At 37.9% G+C, this 21,612-nt stretch overlaps 1 protein-coding gene across 1 annotated transcript in view; it reads right to left on the bottom strand.

Moving 5' to 3' along the window:
- DNAJC5B (DnaJ heat shock protein family (Hsp40) member C5 beta) overlaps nt 1–20,192 on the bottom strand; it is a 93,249-nt gene extending 73,057 nt beyond the window's left edge. The window contains exons 1-2 of the mRNA XM_037803430.1: nt 20,091–20,192; nt 17,171–17,298 (exon numbers count right to left, since the gene is read on the bottom strand). Of these exons, the coding sequence (XP_037659358.1) occupies nt 17,171–17,289 (119 nt within the window). The 5' untranslated portion in view covers nt 17,290–17,298; nt 20,091–20,192. The remainder of the gene's footprint in view (nt 1–17,170; nt 17,299–20,090) is intronic.
- Between the last annotated feature and the right edge of the window lie 1,420 nt (nt 20,193–21,612).

Below are 21,612 nucleotides of genomic sequence, written 5' to 3'. Positions count from 1 at the left end.
GGGGGAGACTCTTAGGCACCATTACATGCAAGTTTAGACTCTCCTTTGTGGTAATGAGCTTCATAAGGGCAAGTCCCATGCTCGAGGGCTCAGCACATCAAACCGCCAGTCCCAATGTTTGTGACAACATCAACACCAGTCCAGGGGAGGATGTCCAAGACATCCGCACCTTCCCCCAGATCCTCGGGGCTGGGGAGGGGGAGGCTGTAAATATATTTTTTATTATCTGCCCATGCCAGGCCTTTTTAAGATTAATGTCACAGCATCACTTCTGCCAGTCTCTTGATTGAAACAAGTCAGAGAGCCAGCCGAGATCTCAAAGGACTGTATAAGGGCATCAATATCAAGAGATGTGGTTCATTGAAGACCACCAAAGTTAAATAGTCAACCACAGCTGGTTTACTTCCAGTTTACCCTTTTTCCTGGGGTGCAGCACTTTGGAGTCTCAATAAAATTGTGAGTCCACTATCCTTGCTGGATCAGTGTCCAAGTCCCACCCCCACCCTTCCTCTGTACAGCTGTCAGAAATCCTGCTCAGCCTCTCAGCTTCTCTTTTTCCATATCTTGATCCAGTTAGCATTAACTCTTTACTCTCAAATGCAATGTATATGTCTAAAATTTTACTTTCAGTTTTCCTAGCTGTTCAAAATAGCAGAACTGAAAAAAATTACCTAGTCAGCAATAGCCAGAAACTCCTGATTATCTTTTTATGTCTATGTTCTCATCTTTCATTTATGTTATAAATGAGGCTTTATACCACGTGAACATTTATACCCAGTACAGTTGTCCTCCACACAAGAAGCTTTAATGTAATATGCTGCTGAGAGAAAGCTGAAACGAGAGTGCCAGTGGGGCTCAGGGAAGCAGGAATCCACTGGGCCGGCATAGAAACTAACGTTGAGGCCCTAATAAGGGACTGAATAGCAAGGTTGGGGGTGCCATTTGGCTTTGGATTGCAAACAATGATGCCAGTACTACTTGCTGTGTAATTATTTCTGAAGCATCTATTAATATATCGTATGATTACAGTACCGATGTAATTATTACTGTATGATGACTAAGGCCCCAAGAGCAGGCACTCTAAAGGCATGACACCAAGTCCTATGGTTTCATCACATTTGCATATTGTCTGTGAGCAATGCACCCAGATTGGGTTAGGGCCTTTTCTAGTTTTCTGGATCCGACATCACATTCATGATTCAAGACAGATGGGATGATATTATAACAGAAACCATAAATGATGATCTGTTTCTTAAAATTTGTCTTTTCCCTCATAGAGAACTGCATTGAGAGTCCAGTACTGACCTCTAGTGGCAGTCAAGATGGCAACCCTTCCCAAATTTTACTATGATATGTATTAATTTGACTTTCTAAAGCCTCATGCATGAATATATTTTTAATATAAGTTAAAAATACAACAAATCAAACTTTCGAAAAGTTCAAATGCCAATTGGTAGACTTTTGCTTTAGTTTTCTGGTCACTATAACTCTTTTCTATGAGTAATTGAGAGCAAGCTCTTTACAGTCCTCAATAAACTAAGATTAGGAATATTGTACAAACACTTCAGACAAAGTATGTGTGCGATACTGGAAGTATTTGTCTGTGCCAATCATAAAAGTATTACTTTAGGGAATGAGAACCTGAAGTTCTGACACCGGTAGGCCACTGATGGCCTTCAGCAGGCCACTAAGATCTCTGTGCACTATTTTTAATCCTTTTCCCCTCAGGTTCACGGCTTACCCAGAATCTAAGGACAGCATACAATTCAAGATCTCTGTATCTGGCAAAGGCTCCCTACAGATGTTTCTGGGCTTCTGACCTTGTTACATTTCCTGGGGAGAAATGTGCATCTAGGTTTTTCAAGGCTAACAAACTTAACTGAGCTCGAGGTAGAAGACTGGGATGTGGGCAAAGTGGCCATGCAGATCCCCTCAGCCTGATACCTTGTCTCTTACTTCCAACAGAAGCTCCCACCACTGATTCTATCGAAACCCTCAGCAGGCTCTCGCTTTTTTTAGACCTTACACCTGCTGGCCCTTGGCTTAAGCTCCAGTGATTGTGGTTGGTGGCAAAGCTCCCGACAGGTCCAGTAATTTCTACTGGCAATCCTGGCTGGTAGCTCTTGTGGAGCTCCCAGTGTCTCTAAGCCTTCTAGGTTTCTTAATGCAAAGACATACAGCATTACCATCTGAAACATCTTTTTATCTAGTGTTTACTTTCTTGTTCTCCCTGTATCAATTTTTTTCCTACACTCAATTTTTAAACCTACCAAGAACTATTCACTCAGACTGTCAATCTCACTAGCATATTTCCTTAACTATGCATCATCTGGATCCTGATCCATCACCACCCCCCACCCCCAACTCCAGTTTCTTCAACAGTGTCTCCACTAGCTCCTTTCCCTCAGCAAGCACACATGCTCAAGTCATTTTTTACAAAGGAACACTATTTTTTGGCCTCACCTTCCCTTCAAACTGTTCGGCTGCTGATTATCCCTTCATTCTCTTCACCATAACACTTCTTCAAAATACAGTTTAAACAAAAAGAGTACTCTCCTCAATACCTGTTTACTCATCAACCCACTACAATCTAACTTATTCTACCAGTTCTCTAGTGAACTTGCTGTATGTTCTTTGGTGTTCTAACTGAAAAATCCAGTGAGCTATTGTCAGCCCTTATTCTACTTGTCTTTTCTCCAAGATTTGTTAACCAACCCTTCCCTTCCCTGGGCTTCCTGAACATCCTCTGAACTGGGAGGCTAGGCCAGCCAAGGTTAGCAGAAGGTGTGTGTCTTATCTAAAGTGGCCAGTGAACTAAAAGCAAGGAGGTATTCAAAAATCAAGAGAGGATGGGGCAGACAATCAAAGAACCCAGAAGCCAGAAACAGGAGAGTAGAGTGGACTAATCAGAGACAACTTAGAGGAGAGCTCTCTCTCATAAAAGGAAAAACAGTAGACCATCTTTGAGTGTGTTGTTAAAGTCTTCTATGCTTATTGTCATTCCTCCTCTGCCCACTAGTTAAATCATGGTGCATACTTCGATCTTTCTATCTGTATTGTACTGAATTATCTGCATTATCTGCCCTAAATGAAAGGGCTTGTGTTATTTCTTGTTGTGACCCCAAGTCTAGCCTAAGCCTGCCATGAAGTAAATGTTCATGCAATATTTGTGAAATGAATAAATAGAACTTGAAAAACAATATAGCATCATATTTTTTTCTATGCCCTCAGTTCTCTTTTGAGACATCTTGAGGAGGAACATAGATCCACCATTATGTCTTTTGCACAAGAGGAGTTCCCATACTCCCTAAATTCTAGAATTATCTGAACTGAATGAGCAAAATTTCAAATAAGCTTTGTTGTTTTCTCTACCCCAACAGAGTAGTAGGAAGATCCAAGTAGATCTAGTCTTGGCCATCTAATAATTTCTTCAGCTGGAGGATACTAATACCAACTCTGGCTGACACTACACAATTCTTTGAACTGTGCCTTACCTAGGAGTAAAAAGACACACGATGCTCATTAAGCAGTATGTTCATATGGATGGCTTTTTAAATCTGTAGTGAATATTCTGATCTAGACAATATGAAATCATTTGTTTAAGACCAAGATCTGAATGATTTCCCCTTGAAGTGTCCCCCAATAAAACTCACATAATATAGAATTCACAATTTTAACTATTTCAAAGTGTACAATTCTTGGTTTGTAGTATATTCACTATGTTGTGAAAGCATCACCACAGTCTAATTCCAGAACATTTCCATTGCCCCCCCCCCCCCAAAAAAAATCCCATACCTCCCAATTCCCCCTTTCCTCATCCTCTGACAAGCACTAATCTACTTTCTGTCTCATTAGATTTGCCTGTTTTGGACATTTCATATAAATGGGATCATACCATATGTGACCATTTATAGCTGGCATATTTTACTTAGCATAATATTTTCAAAGTCCATCCATTTTGTACCATGTATAAGTACTTCATTTTTATGGCTGAATAATATTCCATTGAGTGGATATACCATATTTTGTTTATCTGTTTATCAGCTGATGGACATTTGGGTTGTTTCTACTTTTCAGAAATTTGAATAATGCCTCTGTGAATATTTGTGTACAAGTTTCTATATGAACATACATTTTCAATTCTCTTGAGTATATATGTAGGAGAGGGGCTACTATGTCATATAGTCACTTTATTTTAAGCATTTTGAGGAGCTGCCATACTGTTTTCTAAAGTGACTGCTTTGTTTTACATCTCTGAAGCAATGTATGAGGGTTCCAATTTGTCTACATCCTCACAAACACTTGCCGTCTTCTATTTTTTTTTATTATAGCCATCTTAGTGGCTATAATAAGTGAAGTGGTATTTCATTGTGGTTTTGATTTGCATTTCTCTCATGAGCAATGACATTTTTTCATATGATTATTGGCGATTTGTATGTATTCTTTGAGACAATGTCTGTTGAGTTCCTTTAATCATTTTTTAAATTGGGTTAATAATTTTATTGTTAAATTGTGAGAATATATTTCTGAATACTAGCCTTAAGTGATTTGCAAAATTTTTCCACCATTCTGTGAGTTGTCTTTTCACTTTGTTGATAGTATCCTTTGAAGCACAAAAGTTTTTAATTTTGATGAAGTCCAGCTTACCTATTTTTTCTTTTGTTGCTTGTGCTTTTGAAGTGATATTTAAGGAGTCATTGCCCAATCAAAGATCATGAAGGTCCTTCTAAGAATTTTATAGTTTCAATTCTCACAATTATGTCTGTAATACATTTTTATTTAATTTTTGTATATAGTGTGAGGTAGAGGTCCACAGTATAAACAAAAATATACAGTTGTCCCAGATAACCATTTGATGAAATGACAGTTCTTACCCCCACTGAATGGTCTTGGCACCCTTTGGCTTGATCCCCTGGATGCTATGGGTTTACTTCTGGACTTTCAGTTCTATTTCCTTGATCTATATGACTATCCTTACGCCAGTACCACACTGTTTTGAATATTATAACTTTATAGTGAGTTTTGAAATTGGGAAGTATGTGTCCTCCAACTTTGTTCTTCTTTTCAAGATTGTTTTGGCTGTTCAGATCCCTTGCATTTTCACCTGGATTTTAGGATCAGCTTGTATATTTCATCAAAAAAGGCAGGTGGGATTTTGACAGGGATAACATTGAATCTATAGATTAAAGTTGAGTAATATAGTTAAGTCTTACAATCCATCACAAGGGACATCATTCTATTTCCTGAAGTCTTCTTCAATTTATTTCAGCAACATTTTGTAGTTTTCAGTGGACAAGTCTTGTGCTTCCTTGGCTAAGTTTATTACTAATTATTTTATTCTTTTTGATGGTATTGTAAATGGACTTGTTTTCTTAATTTCATTTTCAGATTGTTTTTTGCTAGCATACAGAAATACAACTGATTTTCGTATATTGATCTTGTATCCTGCAACATTGCTGAACTCATTATTGGCTCTAATGGGTTTTTGTGGATTCTTTAGAGTTTTCTATATGTAATATCAGGTCAACTGTGAATATTTATAGTTTTAATTCTTCTTTACAATTTGGGTGTCTTTTATTTCCATTCCTTGCCTAAGTTCTATGTCTGGAACTTCTAGTATAGTGTGGAATAGAAATGACCAGAGCAGGCATCCTTGTCTTGTTCCTGATCTAAGAGGGAACACTTTCAGTCTTTCACCATTAATTATAATGTCAGATGTGGTTTTTTCCTAGATGCCATTTATCAGTTTGAGGAAGTTCCCTTCTATTCCTGGTTTGTTGTAGAGTTTTGTCATGAAAGGGATTGGATTTTGTCAGATAATTCTTCTGCATCTATTAAGATGATCATGTGGGTTTTTTCTTTTATTCTATTAATATGGTATATTATATTTTCATATATTGAACCAACCTTGCATTCCTGGATAAATTTCACTTGCTCTTGGTATACAATCCTTTTGATATGCTGTTGGATTTCATTTGATAGTAGTTTGCTGAGGATTGTTCTGTCTATATTTATAAGGGTTATGGGTCTCTAGTTTCTTTTCTGTGATGTCTTTGTCTGGCTTTGGTGTTAGGGTAATACTGATCTCAAAGAATAAGTTGGAAGTGGAAGTATTCTCTCCTCTTTTTGGAGAGGAGAGGGTATACTTAACCAGAGATAGAATTGAATCATATCCCCCCAAAAAGGCAGGTTCAGTTCTCAAACCCTGTGGTTCTGGGGTGTGAGCCCACTTGTAAATAGGACCTTTGAAGATGTTATTAGGTTAGGTGTGCCCAAACTAAATTGAGGGTGGACCTTAATCCCTTATGGCTGAAGTCCTTATAAGTAAAGGAAATTGGACATGGAAGGAGAAGCCACAGGAAGCAGCCAGATGCTGGAAGTCAAATGGAACCCAGAAGAGAAAGGAAAAGACAGAGTCATGTACATTGCCATGTGACAGAAAAGCCAAGGAACCCCAAAGATTTCCAGCCAACCGGACGATACTGATCCTGGGAGGAAGCAAGCCATCTAGCTTCTGAAACCGTTGTTAAGTCAACCAATTGTATGGTATTTGTTTTAGCTGCTAGGAAACTGTAAGCATTCCATGAATATTGACTGTTTTTATTATTCTTGCTATTAACGATTCATTGTGGCTATTGGGCTCGTCCTTCTGCTTTTTTCCTTTTGTTTTGTTTACCCCCAATATAAATTTACATTAATTATAGCAAAATTAAGACTGCATTCATTCCCCTGGGAAGCCTTCTCTCCTAGTCCAGATCAAGTTCCTTTGTTATACACTCTCGTGGAACCATGCTTTTTCCTTCAGAGCACTTACATCATATGTAAATATACCATCATTTTTGTGATGATTTGATTTCTGTCTTCTCTACCAGACCTTTAGCTTCATGAGAACAAGAATCTTGGTTTTGCTTATCATTGTATCCCCAGCCCCAAGCACAGTGCCTGGGACAGGAATGAATGACAGAATGAAGCATTTACCTTCTTTTAAATGATTAATATGAACCCTATGCTCAGGTTAACTCATGCTGCCCAGCACAGTCTCCCTTGTTTTGCTTGTCTTTCAGTATGTATCCTTTAAACCTTAGTGAGTGTAATTCTATCAAATAAGCTCTTTAAATGCTAGGAATTGTGTGTTTTATATATACTTGCATCTCTCACTGAAAACATATATTTGTATCTAATATTGAATATGTATTAAACAAATGAGTGAGTGAGTGATGGTAATGATTCTAGTGGTCAGAAACAAAGATCAAAGCTGTGTGAAGAGCCAGGAGGAGCAAATGGAGGATCTGAGATGGCAAAAGAAAGGTTATGACACCCAACTTGGACTCTCACATAGCCTTGTATATACTTCTTTTTAGTGGAAGGTTTTAGGATTCAAAAAACAAATTAGTCATTGATAGAGATTAATTTCAATTAATCTTGTGAGCTTGAATCATCACTTTGCCTTGTAAATATTTACATTTCTTCTATTAGCTACGAGTCCCCTGACACTTCCAGTTTATTCAGAAGCAGTCTCTGTTTTTACCTGTAATTGCTAATAAAGATGGGTAAAAGCATCACAGATTGGGGTTGCCACAGATCACTATGGAAATGACACTTTTTCCTGCTGCTTGTAAAAGCAGTGTTTGCCTCACTTTGTTCTGCACCAAGGCAACCGACTTCAGAGATGGAAGAGAATTTCCAGAAAGTTTCTTGTAAAACTGAATGAAATAAAACAGTTGAGTCCCTTAATGCTCTATGAAGCAGGAAGTTTGTTACCTTGTTGACAAGGAGAAATTATGTTTATCTGTGAGGCACAGAGACTTATTCACTGATATATAAAGCTAGTTCACTCTGATTCAGGAGTTCTCTGAGAACCTAACAAACAGCTATATCTTTGTAGTTATTTCTTGTCCATTGGGCCAGCATTTTGCTAGGCTCTTGTACCAACAATGCCAGGAAATACACTTAGCCTCCCTCTCTAAATATCTTAATCTTGTTTCTATCTAACTTCAAAAATATATAATCATTGTAAATGAAAACTAACATTTACATTACATATGAGATTCTTGAATATGCAAGACTCACATTCTCTAATTGCACAACTGGCCCCATTTTTGAACTTTTCCTTTCCTTATCCCCTAACTACTTCTCACCTGAAAGTCCTACAGCCACACAAAACGCACTGTTTCCCAAATTGAAATTGTCATCTTTCCTTACCAATCTGTTCCTTCTTTATTTCCTGGGTTAGTGAATGACTCACATTCAGCTAGCTGACCAAACCAACCATTTTGGAAATGGTCCTGAAGAGGCTGAAAATAAAATCAAGGAGGAAATAGATACACACCCACATCCAAAATCTGTTGGCTAATCAATTAATTTTTGCATTCAGCCAATATTAGCATGGTGCTAGGACTGGAAGTACAATGGAAGATGAGACACTTTGCCCTCAGTAAATTGAAGGAGTGGAAGAGACAGAAAAGAAATTACTACCTGCTATAATTAATAGCTCTGTCAGGACCAGCACATCAGCCATAGCACATTTAGAAGGCCTCAAGGACAGTGTTCTCCCATGGCCTTCCACAGGTCACCCCTCTTCCAAATCCTACCTAAATGTTTCCTTATAATCATTTTGAGTATGGTTGGGTTTCTTTTCATTCTTTTGTCTTTCTCACTTTGTTTATGTATCCTTGAAATAGTTTTGAGAAACTGTGTTCCTCAACATTTTTAACTTGGTATCTAAATTTTTTTTTACCATAAGATTAAACAGATGCAAAGGGTATACTTTCCAGTGTATTACAAACATTGACATATTAAAATAAAACATTTGTAACACTCTTTTAAATGTATTCAATGGAATCTAAATGTCACAGGCCCGAAACATTCCCCCATATACACACAATCACGCACACACATCCAGCACACTCACAGTCACTCATAATGCATTCACAGACACACACAGTCACTCGCACACATATACACAAACTCATTCCCTGGATAGTCTCCCTACACCCATGCCCTAGTCGAATTTGAGGACTGCTGTCCTATAGGGCTATTTCTCTGAGCCCTCAAGTATCCTTTGTGGTACTCAGTATCTGGGTGCCGGACCTTGGCTGAGCACTGCATGTGTATCATCTCATTTAATCATCAACAGCTCTCTGAGGTTAGGACTGTTGTTTTTGCTTATGAAGAAAAAGAGGCTGAGAGATGGGCTGTGAATCCAAGTCTTTCTGACTTCATACCCTGCACTCTTAACTGCTCCCTTCTACTTAGAATACACTCCAGCTGAGGGACTTTAATGTTAAAATCTATGCAGAACACGTCATAGAGAATGTGGAACTTCCAGTTCACAACAGCACATAACATCTGATACATTGTATGTTTTTCTTAATTTATTATCAACCATCCCCCCTCCTCTCCTGGCTCAGACTACAGGTGGCTTCAGGAGTGCAGAGATTTTTAGATGTTTTGTTCACTGTTATTTTCTTAGTGCCTAGAACAGTGCCTACCACATAGTAGGTGCTCAGTAAATATTTGTTGAATGATGAACAAGTCTTTCTGCTATAAAATCATTAAAATTGTCAGAGACTCCAGACATACCAGTGGTTCCTAAGTGCTCTAATCAGCCTTCCCAGCTCCTGCTATAATTAGCAGTATGAGGTATAGACCAACAAGCTACTTAGTTTGGAGTGAGGGCAGAGTAATGAAAGATCTTTATGTGCCAGTGTTAAGAAGGGAGGGAATCTAATCGCATAGACTCAAGAGCTTGCTGAGTGGCAATAAAATGGCAAACTATATTTACTTCATTCAAGTTACAAAGGAGAACATGGAATTAGATAGCCTTATTGTAGGGTTATGGTGGGAATGCATCTTTGAGCCACCACAGCCTACAGTTCACTGCTGGGGTTTGGGCCTATCAGGGCATTCTAAGAAACTTTGAAAGGCTTCTCAGAAGTCCCTCAGGGCTGGAGAGCCTTCTGGGAAAGAGTCCAACTGTGTGCCTTGTTGGGGAAGCCCCAGCCAGACAGGGAAGTCTGATTAACCAATGGGATGGTCTGACAGAAATCTGTCTGGGGTGGGAACTGTAGAGCACCCTGGAAAAGAATGTAGCCTTAGGGAAGAAGAACCAGGTATGATGTGCTTGACCCAGAAAAAAAGCTTAATCTAGTCTCTGGCTCAGCCCCTGAGCATGTGTTGTGGATTGAATCATGTCCCCTGCAAAGACATATTTAAGTCCTAACCTTGGTTCTGTGGGGGTGAAAACATTTGTAAATAAGATTTTTGAAGATATTATCAGTTAAGGTGAGGCCAAAGTGAATCAACGTGGGCCTTAATCTAGTAGGACTTACATCCTATAAGCAGAGGAAATTTTGGACACAGTTAGCAGTAGGAATGAGGAGGAAACAGAAGGAGAGACCCAGGACCATGTGATAGAGGCAGAGATTGAGTTATGGATTTGCTGGCAAGCCACCACCAGCAGTCTACAGACTTTGGAGAAAGCACTGCCTGCCAACACTTTGATTTTGGATTTCTAGATTCCAAAACTGTGAGTCAATAAATTCCTGTTGTTTAAGCCAACCAATTACTGGTATATAGCAGCCCTGACAACCTAAGACAGCATGAGTCTGAGTCCTCGGAAAAGAGAGCTGCAAGAAAAAATGGAAAGAGCTTTGATACCAAACCTTGAAACTCACTGGAGCCTCTAACAGAAAGTATCACAGATAGGAGGGAGCCATTCCCTATGCCCATCACACCACCTCCCAGTGGCATAGCCCAGCAGGCATTGGTGACTCCCTCAGGTCTTCAGATAAAACAGCAGAGGAGGCTTCTTAGCCTGGAATTGCAGCCAGAACGACTTGGGCACCACATAGTTAGCTATGCCTGCGAGGCCTGGTAGTGTAGCACAAAGAGCTGCCAAGCAATTGTGCCCTGCTGCGCAGTAGTGAAGCATCAGCAGCAGAGTCTGGCACACTGAGAGATGTGCTGAGTGTGGCTGTGCCCACTGGGCCACTGGCAGGCAGATACCATCAACAGGGTAGAAACTTGGCTTGGTGGAGCAGTGCAACTATATGGGAATGGACTGGCTCCTGGACCCTGGGACTTTCCCAGTGGAGACCCCTAGAAAGACTTAGGTGGGGGAGACTTTGCAGGGAACCCAATTCTTAAATCAGTCCAAAGGGGCCACAGCCAAAGTATTGGGTGTTATGTAAAGAACTATCTTTGAGTCCCTGATTTCAAAAAGTCTGTCATCTTCCCAATTGTCCCATCATTCACTAGTGTCTCTCTACTCCTCTCTTATCATCCTTCACTAGTTTCCTAGCTCAAAATTTCTGTTGGTTCAGAGAGACTATTTAAATTAGGTTGGAGGGGGAAAACATTCCAGTTTAAAGTTAAGGCAAACATGTGAAAGATGGGTAACCTCTTAGCCATGCTTGGGTTATCTAAATTTTAAAAGATTAACTCCAATGAGTCTCCTTCAGACAGCATGATAAGGGGGAGTATGACTTTTAGATGGTGAGGCAAACAGGGAAAAATATTTGCTCATTTCTTGCAAAAACTGAGAGGATTAAGTGACATGACCCAGCAATGAGAAAGATGGATTAAATTAGCCTTGGACTTCAAGTTCCTCAGGAATATCATGCTCCACAATGCCAAAGGAACATTTATTTTATAGTGAAGGATCCTGCATAAGACTTATAACACCAGTCTCGGTCTGTGATACAGCACTTTGGACATAGAGCATAAACTCATCTTATGCTAGATAAATGGTTTTCAACAGCAGCACCAAATGGCAGGATAATTTTAGATATATAAGAATGATGAGAATATTTATTCATTTGTAATAGCACCTGGTACTTTCATTGTGTTTTCCACAAAGGCTTCACACATTTTGAAAAAATGATCTCATTTCTCTTTACAAAACCTCAGTGAGTCAAGAGCTTCTCTTTTGAACCAGTGCCTGATGGATTGTCACAGTAGAAGCCTTCCTCATGTCACTCTTCCAAACTATCCTTGAGGTAGTTGGGGCTTCCAGTTTATCAGATGACTGATGAAATATAGTTGAATTTCTCATGATGTAGGAAACAAGAAGCTATGATAAAGATTTATAAATAGAGAAAAGGATTGGGCTCATTTGAGGCTACTGTTTTTGTTCGTTTTCTGAAGGAATAAGGAATCAGCAGTGCTGATAATTTCCCTCTTAACTTCATATCTCCTCTTAGATAACTTTGCTTCTTTGCCTTTCCATAGAGAATTGGAGCTCACAGACCTTGCCAAGTGGTAGTAGGGGGTTGTGGTTCCAGATCTGCTCAGGGCTAATTAGACTTGGGTAGGCCCCTTACCCAGCTGAGTCTGTTAGATCCTTGCTTCAGGAATTTGGAATGGGACATAGCGCCTCTCACAAGAACTGGGAAGAGGACAGGAACTAAGCTTCCCTTTCTCCATTATGATCTACCTTTCTACAGCCATTTGAGAAAGTCAAAGTTGGTGTTTAAAAGGCAGCCTTGATAGGAAACAACCTAAATATCCATCAACAGGGGACTGCTTAAATATGGGGCATCCATCATGGAATGCTACACAGCAGTATGAAGCGAATAAGGAAACTCTTTATGAACTGATCATTCCTTAGAATGATTTCCAAGATATATTGTTAAGAAAAGAATGCAGAGTGTGGGATAGATGGACAGCACACCACCATTTGTACAAGAAGAAAAGAAAACTATAATATACATACCTAGAATATTTACATTTAAAGTAATTATTGAGATGTCAGGGCTCAAGTCTGTCATTTTTTTATTTTTGTTTGTTTCCTCTCCTTCCCTTTTCTTGTCTTCCTGTGGGTTACTTGAACATTTTTTAGAGTTATATCTTGATTTACTTATAGTATTTTTTAGCATATCACTTTGTGTAGTTTTCTTAGTGGTTGCTCTGGGTATCACGAATATATGTTTGTGACTTACTATGGTCCACAGGTATTAACCTTTTCCCAATTCAAATGAAGAGGGGAAACCTTACTTCCAATAGGTCCCTTTATCTCCCCCATTTTAAAAATATTTAGAAAACTCATGAGAGAATGATAGTCTATTGTATGTGCCCATATTTCTTTTTCCATTGTTCTTTCTTCTTTCCTGTTGCTCCAAGATTCATTCCTTCTTTTTGAAGAACTTCCTTTAGCCATTCATTGGGGATAGATGTTAGTGACAAATTCTTTTAATTCTTCTTCATCTGAGGATGTCTTTATTTCCCCTTAATTCTTGAAGGATAGTTTTACCACAGTCTCAGAATTCTCAGTTAACAGTTCTTTTCTTGCAGCACTTAAAAAATATGTAACTTCTGGCCTCCATGTTTCAGGTGAGAAATCCACTGTCGTTTAAATTGATGTTCCCTACAGATAATTTGTCATTTCTCTCTGGTTACTTTCAAGATATTTTCTTTGTCTTTAGTTATCAGAAGTTTAGTGATGATGTGTTGTGGCATGGATTTCTTTGGGTTTATCCTCTTTGGGGTTTTCTAAGCTTCTTGAATCTGTGGGTTTGTGTCTTTTGCCAAATTTGGGGAGTTTTACGCAATTATTTCTTTGAATACTCTTTCATCCCGGATCTCTTTCTCTTGTCCTTCTACGACTTGGATAATGTGAATGTTGGATCTTTTGTTATTATTTCCCAGGTCTCTGAGGCCCCATTCCTTTGTTTCCCAAATCTGTTTTCTCTCTGCTGTTCACATTGGGTAAATTCTATTGCTCTGTCTCCAAGTTCTCTGAGTACCCTCTATTATCTCCACTCTACTACCAAATCTAACCAGCAAAGTTTTTGTTTTTTTAAATTTCTGTTATTTTTTTGTTCTTTAATTTCCATTTGGTTCTTGTTTGTAACTTCTGTTTCTTTGCTGAGATTTTCCATTTTCAAGAGGATTTGTGATTGCTTGTTAAATCATTTTTATGATGGTTGCTTTAAAATCTTTGTCACATAATTCCAATATCTGTATTTTCTCACACAACTTGGTTTTCTTGGTTCTTGGCATAATAGATGATTTTACCTGTATCTGGACATTTTCACTATTATGTTAGGAGACTCTGGAGCCTATTTAAATTTTTTATTTTAACAAACAGTCCTCCTGTTTAGGCTTAGCTTGCAGTTCCTAGCCAACTTTTATGGGCCATGGTTCCAATGGCAATATCATTTTCAGAGCTTTGTGGTGCTCTTTTGGTCCGTTTGATTCATCTCCTGCCTCTGGGGCTCTTCCTGGTACTGCTTGAGGGTTGAAAGGAGTTTTGCCAGTCTAGGTTGCCTGATGCTTCTAGGTGGGGGAAGTAAATCTTCAACCTGCAGGGATAAAGAACACTTCTTGGACTGGTGCTTGCTGTAACAAACTGTTACTTGCAAGTGCTCCCTGCCAAGTAGTGTCTTTGGGTGAGAGAGGACAGTTTTAGGCTAGAGGAAAAGGAGAGGGCTTCCCTGGTCTGGTTATTGTCAGGGGGCTTCTGATCCGTCCTCCTTGCTGTTCCTGCCATGCTTGCCTATCATTGTTGGCAGGACTCCCATTTTGATTTGGAGGAAGAATAAGCCTACTTGGGCTGCCTTCTGTTGCTAGGTTGGATGTCAGGAAAGGCTAGGCCTGGGTCATCTTATTCTCTTGTTGTGTCTTTGGTGCCCATTTGCCTTCCTCTTTCTGTGTTCAAGAGTTCTCTTTTGGTTGTCTGTGCTATTTCCTGGGTTTTTGGTTGTACTTAGCAGAGAGGAGCAGGGAGTCTATGCTATTTTGTCAAGACCGTAAGTTTTCTCTAATACTTATATAGGTAGAGAAATCTCTGCAGAAGGTACACAAGGAATTGTTAATATTGGTTGCCTTGGGGAGGAGACTTAGGAAATAAGGGGTTGGAAGGGGACTTTTTTGTATACCTTTGTGTTCTCATTTTGAATCAAGTGTGTATGTTATATATTCAAAAATTAAAAAGTGGAAGAAAAAAGCCTTCCAGGAACTCAACCTTGTTTTGGGGAGCACAAGCAAGGAATAACGATAATATTAAGACATAGGTCAAGTGGTATATGGATCCAACAGTTAGAAATTTTACTAAATTTCACTGACTCAATTTTGCTATATTGTGACTGCTTTAATCACTTTAATCTGGCATAAGATTACTATTCTCAGTAGATTTTCAGTTTGCTCATTTTGAATAACTTGGAGAATACAAATGTGTGATTTAGCTAGAAGTAGATGCTTTGGGCAGCATACTAGTACCCTAATCAGCTGAAAAAAATAATATTTGTATGATATTAAAACAAAATTAATAGCAAGACACTGATTACATGAGAAGATGTTATACTGTAATTACTGAATTTGTAAACAACTCAGCATAATTAAGTGCCTTAATTAGGATATGACCTGAAATTTTAGCTTATAAAATTAAAAAGGCAATTAAAAGTAGCATTTGTAAAGTGGATTTTAAGAAATACAAGATAGTTAGATATACTTTTTTTTCCTCATTTGGGGGAGCATCTTTGTAGGTATTAAGGCTTATGATTCAATTGTTTTAATTCCCAACTTGGCCCCAGTACAATGTCTAAGCCTGATGCTTAAGAGTCAAATTTTGTCATTTTCAGCCAAGGAGGCTGAGCAGCTCTCAGGCACACTGGAAGGCTTGGGGCACAATGAAACAACGAAACAATGAAAAAGACTTTTTTCTCCCTAACAGTGTAAGTGAAATATAAACTAGAAGATTATATTGACTTTGAAAGATTCTACCCTTTGCACAAAACTATTTGGGTCCAAATGGAAATTTTCATCACAGCCATTTATTCTTCAATACCTGATATCTGAAGGCATTTTTGGGTCCCACAGTTTACGCAGAGTGAAGGTTTGAATCCTAGGCCAAAGAATTTCCAATCAGTGAATAGGAAATGGAGAATTCGATAAATATAGTGGGCTAGTAATTTGAAAAAAAAAATAAGGCTGGCACCCTACCTTATTCCTTATGACAAAAAACAAAAACAAAAACAAACAAACAAACAAACAAAAGCTCCAAAAGGATCAAATATTTAATATAAAAGCAAAATCATAAAATTCTAGAAGATATGGGTTAATATTTTTATAATATTGTAATTGAAAGAGCTTTTCAACCATGGCATGCAAAACCTAGGCCATAAAGGAAATGACCAACACATTTTCCTACTTAAAAATTTTAAATTTGCAACATCAAAAAAATATCATAAGTTTAAAAACCCAATTCAAGGCCAAATCAAGGAGTAACTGATTAAAATCTGAAGCTTTCATATACATTTTGATTTATTTTTCCTATAAAGGTATTGCTGTATTCATCAATAAGGAAATAATTAGAGATATGCATACTGATTTATGGACAAGGATATTCATTATGTTAAAAAAACTTAGAGAACCTACATGTTAAAAATAGTTCATAAAGTCATTAGATAAATTATAGCATAGCCATAGGCTGCAGCCTTTAAAAATCAGAATATTTAATAACACAAAGATATTTTTATGATAGGATATTGTTAAAAAGAAAGACATTTAGGGACTACAGATAAGTTCAATTTTATTTTAAAATATCTTTCCTATATAAACAGAAAAAAGACTAGAAGGAAACATAAAATATCAGTGATAATTATCACTAGAGGTGAAATTATGGATGAATGTTATTTTCTTTAATTTTGGTAATTTCCAAATTTTCTACAATAAGTAAATTATTTTTTATTCATGGCTCTTTTATCTGTTGGAATTTTGAAGAAAAGGTATTTGGGATATTAAAGATCAGATATGAAAGGTCAAAATTGAGGATTTGAAGAATATAGCTTACAATATAGCAATTGTGACAAGCCTCATTTATTTAAAAAAAAAAAAATCTCCCTCCCAGACCTCCACCAGATTCAGTGATGTTATATCATATGACTTAAATCACAACTCCTGGACATTCACAGTGATCCATCTCTTTCTCTGACCCTACAGGTCTAAAATGCAGGCTACCTTTCCCAAGGCCCAGCATAATGAAAGAGTTCTTTCTTAAATCTCTGTCATGTCTGTCTACTCCTAATTGCCTATATATTATGACAGGGAGCAAAATTCATATTACCTGGTCTTAGCAAGAAGCTTATGTCTTTAATTGGAGGTATTTGCCATTCATAAAATAGCTATCACTATTAGCACAGGAAATGTCATCATTGAACTTCCTCTGTACCTGTAGGTTTTCTTAATTTCTTCATTTGATGCTCCCTTATGCAGACCAAGAATTTCATATAGAGCTTCTCCAGATGTCGATAAAGCCCGCTGTCTTTGGTTAGGTAAGTTACATTCCATTTTCTCAGGCTGCAAAACCAAAGGGGGCAGGAAGGTGGATAGCCATGAAGGTTATGCATACTAGATCCCATTTTGTAAAAGGGGGAGGCAGTTCATTTTTGACCTTTTGCAAGATGACCATTTGAAATATACTGTGTGACAGCTACAAAAGAAGGGGAAAAAGAGTTAGGAGAGCCCAAAGCAGAACTTCGAGGCAGGGAGTTAAAGGCAGCAAATGGAACAAGGCTTGTCCCATGGTTAAATAAGAAGCAAAATGTTCACTGAATACCCAGGTAATTCAGAATTGTTGAGACTCAATCCTCGCAGGTCGGGCAAATGTAGATTATTTTTTTTTTTTGCCAGAATTTGCATAGCTTCTTTTATTCCAAATTTAGCCAACAGTAGAAGTAATCATCCATTTTACTGTGACTCTCACAATCAACTGTTCACAGTACCATCATATAGTTGTGCGTTCATCATCCCAATCTATTTTTTCGAACATCTTCCTTGTACCAGAAAAAGTAAAAATAAGAATAAAAAATAAAAGTAAGAAAGAACACCCAAATCATCCCCCCTCCCACCCTATTTTTCATTTACTTTTTGTCCCCATTTTTCTACTCATCCATCCATACACTGGATAAAGGGAGTGTGATCCACAAGGCTTTCACAATCACACTGTCACCCCTTGTAAGCTACATTGTTATACAGTCGTCTTCAAGAGTCAAGGCAACTGGGTTGGAATTTGATAGGTTCAGATATTTACTTCTAGCTATTCTAGTACCTAAAACCTAAAAAGAGTTATCTATGTAGTACTTAAGAGTTCCCACCCAAGTGACCTCTTGACTCCATTTGGAATCTCTCAGCCACTGAAACTTTATTTTGTTTCATTTCACATCCCCCTTTTGGTCAAGAAGATGTTCTCGATCCCACAATGTCAGGCCCAGATTCATCCTCGGGAGTCATATTCTGCATTGCCAGGGAGATTTACACCCCTGGGAGTCAGGTCACATGTAGGGGTAGGGTAGTGTGTTCACGTGCTGAGTTGGCTTAGCTGGAGAGAAAGGGGCACATCTGAGCAGCAAAGAGGTACTCACAGGGAGACTCAGGCACAATTATAAGCAGATTTAGCCTCTCCTTTGCAGTAACAAGCTCAATAAAGGCAAGCCCCAAGATAGAGGACTTGGCATACCAAACTGCCAGTCCTCAAGGTTTGTGAGAACATCAGCAACAATCCAGGTGAAGGAGTCCAAAACTTCCACATTTTCCTCCAGCTCCTCGGGGCGGGGGTGGGGGGGGACCGGCGGGGGGCCCTGCATATATATTTTTATTATCTGCTCAAATTACTTTGGGATGTGTCACTATTTCACACTAACCAGAGCAAGAATTTTAAATCCAAAACAGAACAAACTCTTTTTAAGTATCAGGGGAATTTTTTCCTGGACAGATAAGGGCTCCTAATTAAGGTACCAAACAAAGCCCATTTACATCAGTATTGGGAGGCAAGAAAAAGAAAGTTGGTCAGTATTGTCAGAGATATAAAGGAACCAAAGAACTGCATGGCTGCTTTGTGTCTCAAACAGTGCCAACACTTTTTCTATTTCCTTGCTGATCTAGAAACCTGACTCTTATATATATTATTGATTTAGATGATATTTAGTTTCAGATTCAATAGAGTACATGGAAAGCCCTAGTTAACTTTATATGTGAAAAATAGGTATTATGCCTCTGAGAACATTCAAACTACAGAGTAATAGTCAAAACATCCCTTAAAAACTCTCCATAAATAACCTTAAACTAAATAATGAAGCCATACTCTTATTTAATGCCTCATATAAAATATAATTTTAATGAATTATTTTTCTGTAGCCTTTTGAATTCTAATATTCCTATGCAAAATTCAAGTCTTTATTATTTATTCATAGTCCCTCATCTATAAGCCATCTAAAGGAAAAAGAAATATTGTCATGCAGTCCTTAAGTAATTTAGTTTTGATCAACTAGTACATGATACTTAATCTTCTGAATAGAAAATAATTTTCTAGCTGCATTACAATGCTATCAATAGCATAATTTCCTAAAGTATTGACCAATAAACAGTGACTACGAAACCTTGCAGTATAGATACAATTGAGTGAAGGTGTAGCCCCCTGATAATGGTGTGCATCTGATTCACCATAAACAAGCATTTAAAAAGTTCCAATTCTGGGAGTCCTAAGAATGCTTTTCTAAATTTTTCATCATAAAATGAAAGTTCCCTTTCAAAGCAAAAGAAGTTACACATATATCCATTATGTGGATTCTGAAAGATGAGAAAAAAATCTAAATGTGCTTTCTTGGCAAGGCCTTTCCCATGACCGAGAAAATGAATGGGGGTGAGGGAGTTTAGATTATTAAACACAGGGGAAAAAAGCATTTAATGGCTGTCATTGAGGAAACCAACACTCTTATCATTTTGTTATTACTTCTGTGATTCCTTCATAAAATTCACTTAGTGAAGCAAAATCCTCATATTCAAATAGTGTTGTACCTTAAGGCTAAGCACATATCCAAAATGCTAATCCTATGTTTAAGAATAATAATTATCCCTAGCATGATAACTTATTTGCTATTTGAAAACAATTGTCTCTTAATGGCACTGGTGTTTATATGAACAGCATCCAGAAAGCAAAGCAACTTGGAAATCTTAAAAATAGCCCACGGTACCTGTACCTATAACTCCACTTCTATATTCTCAAACAGGAACAACTTGCTGTTTTCACCTGGTCTGGAAATAGACGTGCAGGGAAATAAAGGAAGGCAGTAATGGAAGGAGTTGTTCCATACCTTTCCACTGTTTCAAAGCAAGCGGCTGCTCCTTTCCATCCTTCCCAGGCAGAATTAGGAGGATCAGTGGAGTCGGGTTACTTTTCATTTGTTACTCTGTCAGCCAATTGGTTATCCCTCTGGAAAACATAACAAAGTGACGATAAATCATGCATGACTATAAAGGTTGCTATTACAAGGCATCTAGTGATACCAAAATATGTATGCCACATCCACTTTCATTCTTTAGTCAGCTGGTCCTTGGCTCAACCAAATTCTGCCATGGAATTGGCTGGAGTGTTTCCACCAGGGCTTTCAATTAAGAAAATATGCTGATATCCTGAAATACAGAGAGGGTTATTTAAATTTTATTTTCTTTTTGGTCTAAGGCTAGTACTAAACAATTGTTTTTAAATTATGGGAAAGATAATATAACATTAATAAGGAGGAAACTTTAATTGTTCACAACATGAATCCAACTATTTTCATGTCTGCTTATTTTAACCTAGTCCTTGTTGAGAGGCACTGAGTCACAGTGGTGATTGAGATGTTTTAAGAAATAGGGTATCTTTTGTCAAAACAATACCCAAACTTTCATATACAATCAAAGGTCATGTGAGAAAACAGTTCCTATGATTTCAAGTAAGATCCTATACCAAAAAAGTCTAAGAAATCTAATTTGGCACAAGGGCTCCGACTTCCGAGGGTTTAAGCATGCTTCTTAGCATGACTGGTAGTAACACCTAAGAACCTAAGGCTGTTGTATGTGTGAATATTTCAGAGCGCTCTCGCCTCTAGAGGGCATTGTTTTTTTAGATACAAAGGAATAAAAAGTTATTTCTCAAAGATCCTGACTTAGAGTTTAGGAAGCAGCCTGTCATCATGCAGAGAAATAGAGAGAGGGGAAAAAAAACACTGAAGAGATTTAGAACTAAATACCCACGTTCCAATATCACCAGATTAAGGATGGTGTCTGTCCTTTGTTGAAATGGAAATACTGTATTAGTATGGTGAGATTATGAGGTACTTTAAAAAAATTAGTTTATGTTTCAAAGTTGGTTTAACAAATATTTTTATTAAAATCCATTATTTTTGTGCAACTAATCACCCTCTTCTTAAACCATTCATTTCAATTTTTAAAATGTTACATAAAACATTGGCTATAAAAGTTTTTCAAAGCTTGGGTGAAATGGAACTGTGTAGCTATGTTTCAAAGAGAAAACAGTTTCTTATTTGACAATTTATTAATCACTTAGTAGGTACTGGGCTAAATATACTGGTGAACAAGACAAACACAGACCCAGGTTTGTCTGTCACAGAATTATGGTCTACCAAGAGAGACAGATTAATCAAATGATCACTCAAATAAGTAGAAAAATGATTATTTGGGGAGATGCTATAAGACCATATAAATCAGTGGAACAGAAGGAGGCCAAAGAAAGCTTCCTCAAGCAAGAATAAATGAGTTGATATCTGCAAAGAACTAGATGAGGAGGGTGCCAGTAGAAGCAAACACATTCCAAGCAGGCAGAAAAGCTTGTGC

Source organism: Choloepus didactylus, chromosome 14 (genome assembly GCF_015220235.1).
Source record: "Choloepus didactylus isolate mChoDid1 chromosome 14, mChoDid1.pri, whole genome shotgun sequence".
NCBI classification, from domain to species: Eukaryota; Metazoa; Chordata; class Mammalia; order Pilosa; family Megalonychidae; genus Choloepus; species Choloepus didactylus.
This window is presented reverse-complemented; position numbering and strand designations above follow the sequence as displayed.